Source organism: Bufo gargarizans, chromosome 2 (genome assembly GCF_014858855.1).
Source record: "Bufo gargarizans isolate SCDJY-AF-19 chromosome 2, ASM1485885v1, whole genome shotgun sequence".
Taxonomy (NCBI): Eukaryota; Metazoa; Chordata; class Amphibia; order Anura; family Bufonidae; genus Bufo; species Bufo gargarizans.
The window spans coordinates 68,022,644-68,039,136 of record NC_058081.1 but is presented as its reverse complement, the minus strand read 5'-3'; the positions used below and the strand labels follow the sequence as shown (position 1 = coordinate 68,039,136).

The following is a 16,493-nucleotide window of genomic DNA, read 5'->3' as shown; positions in this document are numbered from 1 at the left end:
GGCACTCTCCATAACGAGATATAGTGCCCCCCAAATACATAGTACACTTTTACTCAACTGTCCCAGATTCAGTGCCCAGTGCTGCATCTCTCCTCCACCTCTGGTCAGCATTGCGTTCTCTCGTGTAATTCGGGTTGCCATGGCATTGCTAAGTTATTTGAACACGGATCTGGTGGCACCTCCTGATTATTGTCTTACCCTCTCACTTACAGCATGAGCGTTAACTCTACTACATCGGTATGTTTGTTCATTGGACTTTCTTGGCCATGACTCTGATCCACAGCACATGCAACTCTCCTACATTGGTTGTCCCACAGAACCACTGCTTCCACTCTGCTACACTGCTGTCTCAACTCTGCTACTTCTCGCAACACCGCATCTTCTGCTCCATTACATCAAAACATTGTTTCTGCTAAATTGCTGCATCACTGTGCCACACCGCAGCATCAAATCTGTCCCTCCACCACATCAACTCGAGTTCTCTACAACTACAACTCCGCTACTTCAACGAAACCTTTCTGCATCAACTTTACATTTTGTCACTCCAGTTCACCGGCTCTGCTGCATTTGCTTCTCCACTCCTCCTATCTGTGGGGCTCAAGAACTACTTTTCTAGACAAGTGGCATAAAGGATCTATCTCAAAAGGGAACCACTGCTCCCAACACTTACTAACAGCTAGGTCAGAACGGCCTAGATGGCGGGCAGTTAGTCAAAACCACCATCACCATTAGCAGTCAATGATCTCTCACCAAGAAGTACTCTACCCAAAAGCAGCCTCTGAGAGACTTTTTATAGACAAGCCCCAATGTCTAATCAGACCACACCTGTAATCATTTACATATCTGCCTGAGACATAATTGCTTGCTTAGTTTTGCAGCAATCCCACATTTCTATCTTGGTGTATTGTTATTTTTTTATTATTTACAGACATGTCAGTGAAAAAAATCCTATTGATGTGCATTATGGGGGGTCATTTATTATATTGAAATACGCCTATATTAGGCGCATTGCAGGCGCAGATGGCGGCACAGCGGTTAGTTGCGCCGCTATCTGCGACTTCGCCCCACTCACGCCAGGTCTAAAATTGTGGGAGGGGAAGGGGATGGGCCGGCAGGCCCATCTCATTTACCATTTTCTACGCCTACACTTTCTGTGTAAGAAAGCAAGGAATGCACTGAATGCGCCGAAGTTATGGAGAGGTCGGCAACTCCTCATAACTTCGACGGATCCTCCGCCAACTTAGGGCTTTATTAAGACCGGCATCTAAAACGTCGGCCTTAATAAATTTGTCCCAATGTTCATAATATCCACTTACATATGTACAAGAGTCTAAATTAAAGTATAATTTCATTCTACATCGTAAAACCGTTGTCAAGAGTCTCACCTCATAGTCATCCAAGAGCATTAGGATGGCAAAACTGGTCAAGTGAGTGCAGTTACAGATTATTCCATCATTATCCCTTTCCACCATCACGCAGCCTTTACTAGTCCAACTACTGTCTGATACTGACCAGGAGACACAACTTATGTTTGGGGACTTTACCTGCGAAATAAACATTTTACTTTTGAGAAGAAGGATGATAGCACATAAATGTGTCCAGTTCTTAAAGGGATTATCCCAGGATTAGTACATGACAATCTCTTCCTAACAAAGCTGTGACCAGTCCTGTACCTCACATGGATCCAGAGATCTCCTCATTCATTGCTCCAGATTGATTTTAAGCTGGCAACTCAGTGAGTGTGTCCTTTATGCCACAGCTGGTGACAGTTGAAGGATGGAAATGAACATGTATTTCCACCTCAGTGAGCTGGACATAGACATTAGAAAAACAACAAATAGCAGGTGGCGCCATACAGATAGATTTTATTGAATAACTCAGTGACTACACAAAAATTTTAATTACATGCAATTAAAAAAGAATTTAGACCCAGGTGCTGGTTTGAAAAATGAATAATATTTTTCATTGGCCAGGACTCAGCAGGACCAAGCATCTCGCGTTAATTAATCATATGTTTCCTGCAGAAGAAATTTTCCAATATACTTTTGTCTCAAAGTTGCATTGATCAGATGCTCAGGAACCTAGTCACTGAAGCTCCTTTAGGAAATCCGATATCATCCCATCCTTTACCAGTTTATGGTCTGGTCTATGATCAGGGGCGTAACTACCATAGCGGCAGACCAGGCGACTGCTATGGGGCCCAGGGCAAGAGGGGGCCCAGTCTTAGTTGGGATTATCTCCTCTTCTACTGGAGGTGAAAACTTGGTCAGGACTCTACCCTCTAAAGGAACAACTTTAAGCAATTGAGGCAGTGGAAAAATGGCCCAAGGGTCATTAAAAGGGGTTTAGGCAGAAACCCTTCTGTCCTGTGTGGGGGGCCTGGTTTGATCCTTGCTATGGGGCCCTTACTTCTCTATGTACACCACTGTCTATGGTCTATGGGATGTCACTTCCGTAGCCCATGATAGGACAACGTCTTCCTGGCACATGCACAAACTGCTGAATCCACCTGATGGCCACGTCCACAGCACCTACCCCTTTATTGACTGTAGAAGTGATGTCTCCCACCCATAGATCATACCAGAAACCTGACAGCGGAAGGATTTTTTGAAGAGGAGACTCTGATGACAGGGTTCCACGTGAAGTGAACGCATTGCACCCGCACTGAATGCGGACCCATTCATTTCTATGGGGCTGTGCACATGAGCTGTGATTTTCGCGCATCATTTGTGCATTGCGTGAAAATCGCAGCATGCTCCTCTTTGTGCGTTTTTCACGCAACGCAGGCCCCATAGAAGTGAATGGGGTTGCGTGAAAATCGCAAGCATCCGCAAGCAAGTGCGGATGCAGTGCGATTTTCACGCACGGTTGCTAGGAGACGATTGGGATGGAGACCCGATTATTATTATTTTCCCTTATAACATGGTTATAAGGGAAAATAATAGCATTCTGAATACAGAATGCATAGTACAATAGCGCTGGAGGGGTTAAAAAAAATTAAAAAATTTTTAAACTCACCTTAGTCCACTTGCTCGCGCAGCCCGGCATCTCCTTCTGTCTTGATCATAGCTTTGTGTAGCAACAAGGACTTTTGGTGACGTCACAGTCATCACATGATCCATCACATGATCTTTTACCATGGTGATGGATCATGTGATGACCGGAGTGATGTCACCAGAGGTCCTGTTGCTACAAAAAGCTAAGATGAAGACAGAAGGAGATGCCGGCTACGCGAGCAAGTGGACTAAGGTGAGTTAAATTATTATTTATTTATTTTTAACCCCTTCAGCGCTATTTTACTATGCATTCTGTATTCAGAATGCTATTATTTTCCCTTATAACCATGTTATAAGGGAAAATAATACAATCTACAGAACACCGGTCCCAAGCCCGAACTTCAGTGAAGAAGTTCGGGTTTGGGTACCAAACACGTGCGATTTTTCTCACGCGAGTGCAAAACGCATTACAATCGCATTACAAATCGCAGGTGTTCCCGTAACGCACCCGCACATTTTCCCGCAACGCCCGTCTGAAAGAGGCCTAAGTGTATTGTAAGTTTTCTTCTGCAGGCCAGATATGATTATTAAGGTGGGCTGCTGGGTCCCACTTAACTTCCCTCAGTCAGTGATTGACCAGTCAAGAGCAACCAGGAAGTAGAGACCCGTGAGGGACCTGGGAAGTGCAGAATGGAAGCAATGGGGGAATCGGTGAGGTGAATATGACTTCTTTTGTTTGTTTTAGGCTTTTCTAATCCTTGTAAGAAAACAATTCACCAGCAAGACAGACCCTTTAACTGTTTTTCCCTACATAGCAGCACCTTGGCAGTCTGGTTCTAGACGATAATTTAGATTGTATCATAAAATCCATTCATGTCCATTAATTAATTCATATATTTTATATACATAAAGGAACACACAATTTGGTTACAAGCACAGAGTGCTGATTTGAGTAAAGTAGCCCGGTATGATTCCAGTTGTATATCCAGCCTTCCTACATATGATTATAAACTACACTGATGTGTATGTGTTTTTGAAGAAATCGCTTGTATGGAACCAGGTAGATGGTGTGCACGCTCCTAAAAGGGGTCGTCTCACTTCCGCAAGTCGCATTTATCATTTGGAGGAAGTTAATACAAGGCACTTACTAACATGTTGTGATTATCCATATTGCTACCTGTGCTGACTGGATTAATTTTTCCATCACATTATACACTGCTCGTTTCGATGGATACAACCACCCTGAAATCAATTAGCGGTGGTCGTGCTTGCACACTATAGGAAAAAGTGCCGGCCTCTCTGGTGACCAGATATGAGGTAGCGCACATAGGCTAGCCCCTTTTTCTATAGTGTGCAAGCACGACCACTGCTGCTGGATTGCAGGGTGGCCATAACCATAGAAACGAGTCGTGCAAATGCGATGTAAAAATGAATACAACCAGCATAGGAAGAAATATGGAGAATCACAATACATTAGTAAGTGCCTTGTATAAACTTCCTCTACATGATAAATGCCATTTGCTGAAGTCAGACAACCCCTTTAACTTTGATGGTTTCTCCAAGAAAATTTTCCATGAGGATATATAATAATTTAAACTTATTAGACAATGCGTGTCATGGGGGTGAAGATAGAAAATGCTTACCTCATCTGTGAAGTTCAATCTCATTGACACTGGATGTCTAAGACTCGAAGTGTTACTGATGCCAAGGAAGACACTGACCACAGGGGAGACCATTTTAAAACGTTTACGTTTTGATTTTTCTCCCAAAAGATCGGCACCTTCCAGAATGTGACTGATATTAGTATACTCTAGGCATCCTAGTAATGCTACACCTATAGATGAAAAAGGGACAAAACAACTGATCTCAATGACATCAGCTAAAAACTTTATGGTTTGCAAAACCCATTTTCAATTACTTTATTAAGGAATTTTGAATTCATATTTGGGGGTTCAGACCCGCCAGCTTTTAGACAGAGCACCTGAAAAGTGCCTCTCACATAAAAACAATATAAAGTAAAAACAAAGCTAAAGACTATTGGGTTCACACACAGATCACAAATGATTACTGAGGGTCTGTATCTCCTGAAGTGACATTATTGTCAGAGGACAACATCTAAGATTGAAGTCACCCTGAACTCACATTATTGTCAGAGGACAACCCTTTAAGATTGTAATTTGTATGGTACAGTAGGTGGAAGGAGTGTATTCCCTTAGTGTACTTTTGGACAGATGAAGATGTTCCAAGAGATTCATATTGGAACAAAATGGGAATTGGATTAAAATGTTACCTAGTGTGCAAGATAAAATCTAGCTGTACATAGAGCCAAAAGAAGTAAACTAAGTGGTATCTGATGTCAGCTATCAGGGTTGGACTGGCCTACCAGAGTACCAGGGCCCAAGCTGTAATACCATAGTGGAGTGGACCACAAAAGTCCTGGAGAAAAAACAAACAAACATTTGGCTGCCTTTGGAGCCATTAATTTGCCACTAGGGTTTATTTCTTTGATTAAAACCCTTAGACTACATTGATGATATAGTGGTTGGGCCTCAAGAATAATTGTCTCTGGTGGGGCAAAGGATCCCCAGTAGGACATAAATAAAATAAAGCTTTGGTCCCATACTAATAGTAGCACAGTTCCCCCAGCACCTAGAGTGACCCTTTCACTGTAAGACATCTACACCAAATGTTGCAGCATTTTCAGCGTTATGTTTTCTGGTAGGGTGGGAACGGATATACAGTGTTTAATGTCAGCACTTCTTCAAAGACTTTACTGTTCTGTTGTTTAAGGCACTCGCATCGAGGCCCGAAGGGTAAGACTGAGTGTACACAAGACTATACATCACTGCACGCTATTGACCATGTGTTCCTCTTGTGCCTGTTGTGTGGGGTAGGAAGGATCATAAGCTCTTTAGTCCTTTGTCAGTTGTGGTCACCTTTAATAGCTGTTATTGAGCTTGTTAATGAGCAATCAAAGACTCACAGGAGAGCTTACATGTTCCATTTTCAACTTGACTTGGGTAGCACTTAAAGTACCAAAGGGTCTGATCCAGATATTTTGGTACCAATACATTCTCACCTCACAACTCATGCATATGGCTTAAATTTGGATCCATGCTATTTAATGGAATTAAAAAAAAAACAGCAGTGGCTTGCTCCGTCACAAATTATGTGATGGAGTCTGTAGGGTCTATGGCTCCTACAGACTCCATAATTCACCATAATGGGCCCACATGTGATTTTGTCCTGAAAGTCAAACAGAAGAAATGCTCTTTACCTGTTTCCCCTGCAGCAGTTTTAGAATCCAGTTTTATGTAGCTTTTTTTGCTTTGAATGGAGAGTAGGCCACTATCTGAAGGACCACTTGAAACTAGAATTCCTGTGGGAACATAACTCACTGTTAGGGTTTGTTTATCACTGTCATATAAATAATTAGAGATCTGTACAAGGGAGCTGGCGTAGATTGCACCACCTGCTCCTCCACATAACTTTGTCGCGTCCACCGGCAGCACAGAGAGAGACTAAAGGACTAGCATCTAAATTGCCGTTCTTAATAAACGCCCTCCCCCTTATCTTTAAATTACTAAGAGATCATAAACACTTATTTAAGCCACATTCTTATTAGTAAGATAAGAATTGAGCTATAATATGTGTTTAGGAGGTCAGAGATAAGGAGCTGTCAACTGAACTGCCTGAGGGAACACAGTAAAAATACAGATCCTGCAACTAGAGAATCTCAAGGCTGTACAGAGAAAGGGGCTCAAAAATTTTAATAAAGACAAATTTAAAAAACATGATTTTTGGCTCAAAATGAGTTCAGTGCAATAACAAAAAAATTGCCCCCAAAGGTATACATAGTCTTTAAGTACTGTATAAGCTGGTTTTCTGTACCGGAATACCCCTTTAATTAGTAAGTACTGAGATAAAGTCAATGATCCATTTTTATTTTACCACTGGATAACCCCTTTAATAGTTACAGCGACCATCAGCATTTGGCACAAATTTCCTTTGTTAAAGGGAATGTGTCATCTGAAAATGACCTAGGTTACGTTAAACATATTTTATTGCACTGGCCACTAGTCCTAAAATATACTCCTCAACATAGAAAATGCAACACCAAGAAGGAAAAGTCATGGATTTATTGAAATCACAGTATTGATAGACATGATAATGATATGCAAGTGATTAAAAAATGGAAACAAAATATTCAAAACATGATTTATTCTGCACGGAGTATGAGCTAGTGTTGATCGAACATGCTCGGCCGAACACCAGTTCGGCTTGAGCATCGCGATGCGCGGCACATTGCAGTGTTCGGCCGAATACTGCTTGTGCTCGAGCGTGATGCTCGAGTCTCCTCCCCACACGTTTGTTGGCTGCTACACAAAAAAAAAATCTGTGACATTCAGTCTAATTTATTTGCGCAAACACTTACAAAACCTGCGCTACTGTACGTGTGACATACTTGCAAGCATATATACCATTTAATATGTGGAAGGCGAGCAGTAAGGGACGGGGAAGTGGCTGTGCTGCTGATAGTGCACGCAGAGGCCATGGCCATGTGCGCGGTGAAACTGTGCCTGCTGCCAGAACACAAGAAACACACTCATCCACGATACTTAGCTTTATCTCCCAGTTTGCAGGGCGGTGCAGGACACCACTCTCGACGTCACACCAGTGCGACCAGGTGGTCGGTTGGATTGCAGCAGATAATGTTTCCAGTCGGTTAAGCACCACCCTGTCTTCCAGTTCAGTCTCAGTAGCCAATAGTCTGGTTAACAGAATCCTTACCCTGATACTCCTTCTTCTCACCATAGAGAATCTTGGCAAACAAGTGATCCCACACTCGGATATTCCAAAGAGCTCTTTTCATCACCATTATTTAATTTGGGCCTCTCGCCAAGCCCGATTGAAGAGGGACATGAGGAGATCTTGTGCTCCGATTCCCAAACTCTTGAGCATCCACAGTCAGAAGAAGATGACAGTGGGGAACAGCAATTAGTGTCTCAAGATGTTGATAATGAGTATTAGGCCTCCTGCACACGACCGTATGGCTTTTCAGTGTTTTGCGGTCCGTTTTTCACGGATCTGTTGGTCCGTTTTTTGTTTCCGTTTATGTTCCATTTTTCCATATGGCATATACAGTATACAGTAATTACATAGATAAAATTGGGCTGGGCATAACATTTTCAATAGACGGAACGGAAACGGAAGACATACGGATGCATTTCCATATGTGTTTTCCGTTTTTTTCCGGACCCATTGACTTGAATGGAGCCACGGAACGTGATTTTCGGGCAATAATAGGACATGTTCTATGTTTAAACGGAAAAACGGAAATACGGAAATGGAATGCATACAGAGTACATTCCGTTTTTTTGGCGGAACCATTGAAATGAATGGTTTGGTATACGGACCGTATACGGAACGCAAAAAACGGCCAGTAAACGGGGAAAAAAACCTGTCGTGTGCAGAAGGCCTTAGACACAGTTGTAAATAAGTGAGGTTATTGTTAGTTCAACAACTCAGGAGGATGACCAGAGTGAGGAAGTGGAAGAGGAGGTGGTGGACGATGAAATCACTGACCCAACCTGAGAAGGTGGCAAGCCGAGCGAGGACAGCAGTACAGAGGGGGAGGGATCCGCAGCACCACAACAGGCTGGAAGAGGTGGTGGAGTGGCAAAAGGGAGAAGGCGGGCCACACCAAACAGGCCCGCAACTGTTCCCTGGAGCAGCCCCTTGCGGAAATCTCTCTTGCCAAACGGTAGGTGTTCCGCAGCCTGGCGCTTTTTTGATGAAAGTGTGGACGATAAAAGAATTGTCATTTGCAACCTGTGCCATACCAAAATGAGCAGGGGCGTGAACACTAGCAAATTCACCACTACCAGCATGACCTGCCACATGGCATCAAAGCACCATAATAGGTGGGCAGAACGCCTGGGTCAACAATCAGTGTCTGCGGGTCACACCACTACCTCCTTTTCCCCTGCGTTATGTGCTGGCCAATCCCTTGTCCAAGACGCAGGCCCGGATGCCTACCGCCCTGTACCTGGACCTTCGCAAGAACCATCAACTAGCTCATCCACTTCTGTGTCCCAGCGCAGTGTACAGATGTCCATACCCCAGGCCTTTAAACGAAATCGCAAATACCCAGCCACCCACCCACAGTCCATAGCACTAAAAGTGCACCTTTCTAAATGGCTGGCCCTGGAAATGTTGCCATTTAGGCTTGTGGACACTGAGGCTTTCCGCAGCCTGATGGCGGTGGCCGTCCCTCGTTACTCAGTCCCCAGCCGCCACTATTTTTCCCGGTGTTCCGTCCCCGCCTTACACCAGCATGTGTCCCGTAACATCACCCGTGCCATGACCAACGCAGTTATTGGGAAGGTCCACTTAACGACTGACACATGGACAAGTGCTTGTGGCCAGGGACGCTAAATTTCCCTGACGGCACACTGAGTGAACGTTGTGAAGGCCGGGAGCTAGTCGTACCCTGGGATGGCACAGGTGCTACCGACGCCAAGGATTGCCATTAGTCAGTAGCTGGAAGCAGTCTAGCACTGCAGTGGGGAAGCAGCAACAGGCCGTGCTGAAACTTATTTGCTTAGGTGACAAACAGCACACCACTGCAGAGCTGTGGCAGGGTATAAGGGATCAGACTAAGCTGCGGCTCTCGCCACTCAACCTACAACCAGGCATGGTTGTGTCTGATAATGGCTGAAAATTGGTGGCGGCGTTGGAGCTCGCTCAGCAAGCTCATACACATACCATGCCTATCTCACGTGTTAAACTTAGTGGTTCAGCCGTTTCTCAAAACCTACCCCAATTTGCCTGAGCTACTGGGGAAGGTGCAGCATGTGTGTGCACATTTCCGAAAGTCATCTACAGATGCCACCGGTTTGGCAGTGCTGCAGCAGCGCTTGCAATTGCCAGCTCACCGACTGCTGTGCGACGTGAGCACGCGCTGGAACATGTTGGCCAGGCTTTGTGAGTAGCAGAGGACAGTAGTGGAATACCAGCTGCAACATGGTCGTCGTCTATCGAGTCAGCTGCCGCTCTTCACAAGCGATGAGTGGGCATGGATGTCTTACCTCTGTTAGGTTTTACGCAACTTTGAGGAATCAACACAGATGGTAAGCGGTGATGCCGCTATTATTAAATGTGCTATTAAAACAGTAACCATCCCGCTTCTGTGTCTACTAAAACGCTGGCTGCTCACAATGAAGGCGGATGCTTTGCATGTGGAAGTGGTGGAAATGGGGGAAGACAGTACACAGGGTGATAGCTAGACCACCCTCATTTCGTCTTCTCAGCATGAATTGGATAAGGATGAGGAGGAGCAGGAGACGGTTGCCTCCGCTACAGAGGGTAGTACCAATAGCAGGTTAATTCCATCTGTTCAGCGTGGATGGGCAGATAAGGAGGAAGGAGATTGAGAGTCATCCTCCTGATGAGGACAGCAAAATCTTGTCTGTTGGGACTATGGCACACATGGCTGACTTTATGTTATGCTGCCTTTCCCGTGACCCTCGCGTTGTACGCATTTTGGCCAACACCGATTACTGGTTGTTCACCCTTCTCGACACCCGCTACAAAGAGAACTTCTCATCTCTCATTCCTGTGGTGGAGAGGACTAGCAAAATGGTGCAATACCAGAAGGTCCTTGTGGAAAAATTGCTCCAAAAATTTCCAGATGACAGCGCTGGCGGCAGAGTACGTAGTTCTTTGGGCAACCGAAGAGGGGAGACGAGGGGAACACACAGCAGTTCCGACAGAGGCAAGGCAATACTCTCCAAGGCTTGGGACAGTTTCATGACACTACGCCAGCACCCTCACCCTGATGCCCAGCCTACTGTCACAAGGAGGGAAAACTTTTGGAAGATGACCGTATCTGCATCCTCAATGATCTCTCTGTGCCTTACAACTTTACAACTATTGGGTGTCCAAGCTGGACACGTGGCACGAACTAGCGCTCTACGCCTTGAGGGTGCTGGCCTGCCCTGCTGCCAGCATTTTGTCAGAGGGGGTATTTAGTGCTGCTTGGGGCATAATAACTGATAAGAGCACCCACCTGTCAACTGAAAATGCTGACAGGTTGACTCTTATAAGAATGAACAAGGCCTGGATTGCCCCTGACTTCTCTACTCCACCGGAGGAAAGCGGCTGAACATAAAGCACTTTAAATGTGGCTTTTATGGTGTATTGAATACACTGTATTCCCATGCACCCCTTCCACCACAACAAAGGGTATATGGTTCAATCTTCCTTTTCTTGTCCACCTCCTCCTCCATCATATCAACATGCTTATTAGGCTGCCCTCGCTCCTAATGTTTTAGAGGGTCAGCTCAGCGGCAGACCCTCAACCATAATTTTTTCTATGGTCAGCTCAGCAGCAGACCCTCGCCCATAATTTTTTCCATGGTCAGATCAGCAGCAGGCACTCGCCCCTAATGTTTTAGAGAGTCAGCTCAGCAGCAGACCCTTAGCCATAATTTTTTCGATGGTCAGCTCAGCAGCAGGCCCTCGCCCATAATTATTTTCATGGTCCGATCAGCAGCAGGCCCTCACCCCTAATGTTTTAGCAGGTCAGATCAGCAGCAGACCCTCACCCCTAATGTTTTAGCAGGTCAGAACAGCAGCAGACCCTCACCCCTAATTTTTTAGATGGTCAGCTCAGCAGCAGACCCTTACCCCTAATTTTTTAGATGGTCAGCTCATCAGCAGACCCTCACCCCTAATTTTTTAGATGGTCAGCTAAGCAGCAGACACTCACCCCTAATGTTTTAGAAGGTCAGATCAGCACCAGACCCTCACCCTTAATTTTTTAGATGGTCAGCTCAGCAGCAGACCTCCACCCCTAATGTTTTAGATGGTCAGATCAGCAGCAGACCCTCGCCCCTAATGTTTTAGAGGGTCACCAGAAGGCCCTTGCTCCTAATGTTTTAGAGGGTCACCAGCAGGCCATCAATCATAATATTTAAAGGGTGTGTATGATGCCCTCCTTTATGTGTAATAAAGGGTGTATTGGAGTGTCGGTTCCATGTAATTTTTGGCAGCCCTTTCACTTAGTGCATAGGCTTTATGAATGTAGGAGTCCCACTACCTAAACAATTGTACCACAATGTGAATGAGGCCCTCCTTTATGTTATATACAGGTTGTGTCGGAGTGCCTCTTCCTTGTAATTTTTGGCAGCACTTGCACTTTATATACAAGTAAATATACAGGAAAGAATGTTTCCTAACAATTTTTCCTCTAAAATTGATTTTATCTTTGGTTTTCTGCGTATTATTGTCAGTCTGTAAAAGTGGCGTACTACTCGGACAACATCATTCCCAGCAGCGATCTGGGAATCCAAGATGCATCCAGACATCCTCCCCATGCTGTTCCCGAACCATTTCAGTGGTGTTTCTCACCTTTTACTGTGGATCTTATTGTGGATTTTATGGGTTGAAATAAGATGCCTCCCAATGTCCATAGATTTTGCCCCTGACGAAGCTTGAGTGCGAAACCCGGGTCGGGCAGCGGAGTGTTACTACCAGGATTTTATATATGCTATATATTTTAGCTTATTTGTGAGTATAATAAACCACACGTTTTTTTACCTGCATTTGAAGTGCTTCACTATGGTGTGATTTTTTGGTGCCCTGCAGAGGAATCCAGGAGGTGCGTTTGGAATCCAGAGCTGGGAAGCACTGTTATCCTGTATCAACTCGGTGGGCTTATAGCACGGTGGAAAAAATTCCTTGTTTAGGCAGCCCGGTTCTTAACTTTGACGCATTGATAGACGCCTAAGAGAGAGATCTAGGGGCCCCCACTCTCAGGACGTACTATCACATAACGTATCGTCTTCCTCTGACACTTTGGGTGAAGATACTCCTGGGTTTATGTCTGGGGCTGAACCCATGCAACTAGGAGGAGCTACTCCTGGATCTGCTTTTAAGCATATTAGATGTAGGAAGGTAGTGTGATTTTTCTGTGGACAAAAGGGACATTTTATCGATGTATGTCCATGCATTCAGCATAAAAAAATAAATAAAAAAAAGGATGTCTAATTCCCATCTGACTCTTGGAGGGGTGAGAGGGGAGTCAGAGAATGTGCATGTGTCTTTGACTGGTAGTACTTGATTTCTCCTAACTGCCGAGGTGGCGCTAGAGTCCAAGACTGTGGGGATTGAGGTGTTTATCGACAGTGGGGCAGGGGTGAACCTGATTGATGCTCAGTTCGTCCGTATGCATGGGTTGTCTCCAAGTGAATTATAGAAAAACATTTCCATTTTTGCTATTGATTCTGCACCTCTAACTAAGAAGTGTTTATCTCAGATGGTGCATGACATCCGATTAAGAGTGGGTGACTTTCATTAGGAATTCATCTTGTGTTTTGTGTTGGTTCTGGGTCTACCGTGGTTATGCAAGCACAATCCAACCATTGATTGCCAAGCTAGACAGATTCTGGATTGGGGTGATTATTGCATTGACAATTGTCTGAATACATCTTTTTCTGTTATAACCACTAAAACATTACCCTCTTTTATATCTGATTTTGCCAATGTATTTTCTGAAAGTGGATGCCAGGATTTACCTCCGCATCTGGAATATGATTGTCCTATCAACCTTATTCCCGGAGATAAGTTGCCCAAATCTAGGTTGCATAACCTTTCTGGACCCGAAAGAATGGTCATGAGAGAGTATATGTCCGATACAATCACAGACTTATTACCCAGATTTCCCGGTGTCTAATATTATCACTGACTTATTACCCAGCTTTCCCAGTCTCAGATATTATCACTGACTTATTACCCAGCTTTCCCGGTATCAGATATTATCACTGACTTATTACCCAGCTTTCCCGATGTCCGATACAATCACAGACTTATTACCCAGCTTTCCCAGTCTCAGATATTATCACTGACCTATTACCCAGCTTATGGGGGGGGGGGGGGGGGGTGCATCTGTGGATGGCACTTATGGGGGGTGCATCTGTGGATGGCACTTATGGGGGGGCATCTGTGGATGGCACTTATGGGGGGGCATCTGTGAATGGCACTTATGGGTTGGGGGGGCATCTGTGGATGGCACTTATGGGGGGGCATCTGTGAATGGTCTTTTGTCCTGGAGACAATTGAGAAGTGATCCACAGAGGCAGACTCCATTAGCCACATGGTAGCAAAAGACAGCAAAATACATGAACCCACATAACTATGCAGCCATTGCACAAAACTGGTGCATTCAACATGGGACCGCAATCACATGGTAAGAGGCTGGCAAGTAGTCCTCTCCAAGCACTCGTGGCAACCTCAAACGAGGGGAGTTTGTCACACCTATCTAGATAAAAAATCTCAGAAAACTCTTCTTTTTATGGTAAACATATTAAAAATGTGTGTTTTTTTTTAATTTTCATGTCCATATTAAAAAAATAGTCCTGGCCACTGAGATTCATAGTAGGCTTGCACTCCTCCACAGTCTTCTCATTATAGCCTCAGGCAGGATTACAATGAAATGTAACACCTATACTACAAAGCTGGAGACAGATAGGACAGGGTCACACCAATGTCAGAGGCAGCTCCTCCTCCATCTTCCTTGGAGCGTGCCCTCAACATATGTCCCAGAGCGTGCCCTCAACACTCTCCAAGAGAAGTCAATTAATCATTTTCTAACTAAAAAAATATACAATCAGAAAATTTAAAAAATGAAAAACAAAAACAAAACATGAATTAGTTAAAAAAGATGAAATATTCAATTTAAGAGAAACTGATGTATGGGGTCTCAGTGCTGTGCTAGTTGTTTTCCAACACACATTTCTAACACTAGACCCTCTTCCCAATCAAGATCACATCATGGTAATACTCACTGATCGTTTCGTTCATGTTCACATGTGACACCTCTTTCTGTTCCAGTAAAGCCAGGCTCTTTACCCTTGATTCCACCATTTCCAGAAGGCGCCCAGCTTTCTGTAATCTAACAGTCTTATCATCATAGCGGAATTCATCGATCAGACGATCCAGGCCCTTCAAAAGCTTTCAGAAGCAAAGAGGCAAAAAGTGGTTAAAATATGACTTTGATTCATTGCAACATTTCATTACAAAACAGTTTAGCCATTTAAATCAGAAAATCCAAATTAAAATAATCATTCTAATATGTCATAGATACATGTGAGAAAATGATAATGAAGTCTAAAAAGCGCTATAGAGAATATAGAATTCTCTAAAGAATGAACTCTATTCTACAGATTTTATTTATTACAAAATGCTAAATTGAGCAGCTTTCTAAATAGTATTCATTGCTGCTGTAGAGTCTGTGTAACTCCTTCTCATAGCTGGCGGACACAGAACTGACATCACACACAGCTCCTGGCTGCTGTTCTCAGGGCTGACTTTATCTGCTCTAAACCTCCTTACACTAAAGGTCCCTTAACATGGGAAGATGTACCAGCAGATTGTCTGGAGGGAAGCATTAACGGACGAGACTCCGAGTCTCCTCCAGAGCATGGAGACGAGCGTTTTCAAATGCCATGGCTCTTCCACATACAGACTTTTTTTTGGTTCCTTTTGGTTAACACAGCACGATCTGCCATCGGGAAACAAGGATTTTTGTGTTCACACAAACAATCCAATTACCCGATAAACAAGCGTTCCTCTAGTTCATCGGGTAATGAGCACTCATTAGCAATGATCTAGGCAATTCTCGGCCCGTGTGAAGGGCCCTTAAGAGTTAGAGATGGCAAGAGGGAGGGACAGGAGGATGTACACACCATGCAAGCTATTAGAGAGGGAAGACCTGACACAGGGTCTTCAGGGGAAGAGATGACCCAGAGGAGAACCCACAGAAGAACCTGCAAGATGTTGGTGGAGTGTGTGACAATGTGTCAGTTCTAGGTCAGATTCAGCAGCAGGACAGTCAGATACTGTACATGGTGACGCTGGGTTCAGACCTGAGCGTTCGCGATGGAGCGCTCTGTATGCGCGATTATACGGGCGTTTGCAATCGCGCATACAGAGACAAGCGAATGCCCATTGTCGCGTACAGAGACAAGCGAACACCCATTGTCGCGCGTTCCCGCTGAAGTCTATGTGCGGGAACGCGCGACAAGACGCCCCAAAGAAGCTCCTGTACTCGTACGATCGTACGCGCTGTAAAACGCTCAGGTGAGAACCATTCCCATAGGGAATCATTGGTTCTTGCCTGTTGAGCGTTTTACAGCGCTGCACAGACTATACAGCAGCAAAATGATAGAAAATGTTTAAGGAAGATTATCTTGAAAGTGTCTCATTTTTCATTTAGGAAGCAAATTAAAGAGGCTCTGTAAGCAGGGTCAACCCTATTAAACCAAGAACAGAGCCTGGTAGGGGTGATCCTGCAGTTTAAATTAATACCTTTCTCCCCACTGTCGGTTCCACAGTTGTTGATAAAATCGTACTTTTATTCCTTTGCTGGCAGGCAACTTTGAGACCCAGGAGGCGGGTTTTTTCAGTACGATCACTGCTGCGCGACACCTACCA

At 44.5% G+C, this 16,493-nt stretch overlaps 1 protein-coding gene across 3 annotated transcripts in view; it reads right to left on the bottom strand.

Annotated features, from left to right (window-relative positions):
- The window catches only part of ADGRE5 (adhesion G protein-coupled receptor E5), a 186,250-nt gene that overhangs the window by 33,672 nt on the left and 136,085 nt on the right, over positions 1 to 16,493 (bottom strand). For all 3 annotated transcript variants that reach the window (XM_044279123.1, XM_044279122.1, XM_044279124.1), the window contains 4 exons: positions 14,846 to 15,011; positions 6,274 to 6,375; positions 4,640 to 4,830; positions 1,386 to 1,544 (listed from right to left, as the gene is read on the bottom strand). In XM_044279123.1, the coding sequence (XP_044135058.1) occupies positions 1,386 to 1,544; positions 4,640 to 4,830; positions 6,274 to 6,375; positions 14,846 to 15,011 (618 nt within the window). The remainder of the gene's footprint in view (positions 1 to 1,385; positions 1,545 to 4,639; positions 4,831 to 6,273; positions 6,376 to 14,845; positions 15,012 to 16,493) is intronic.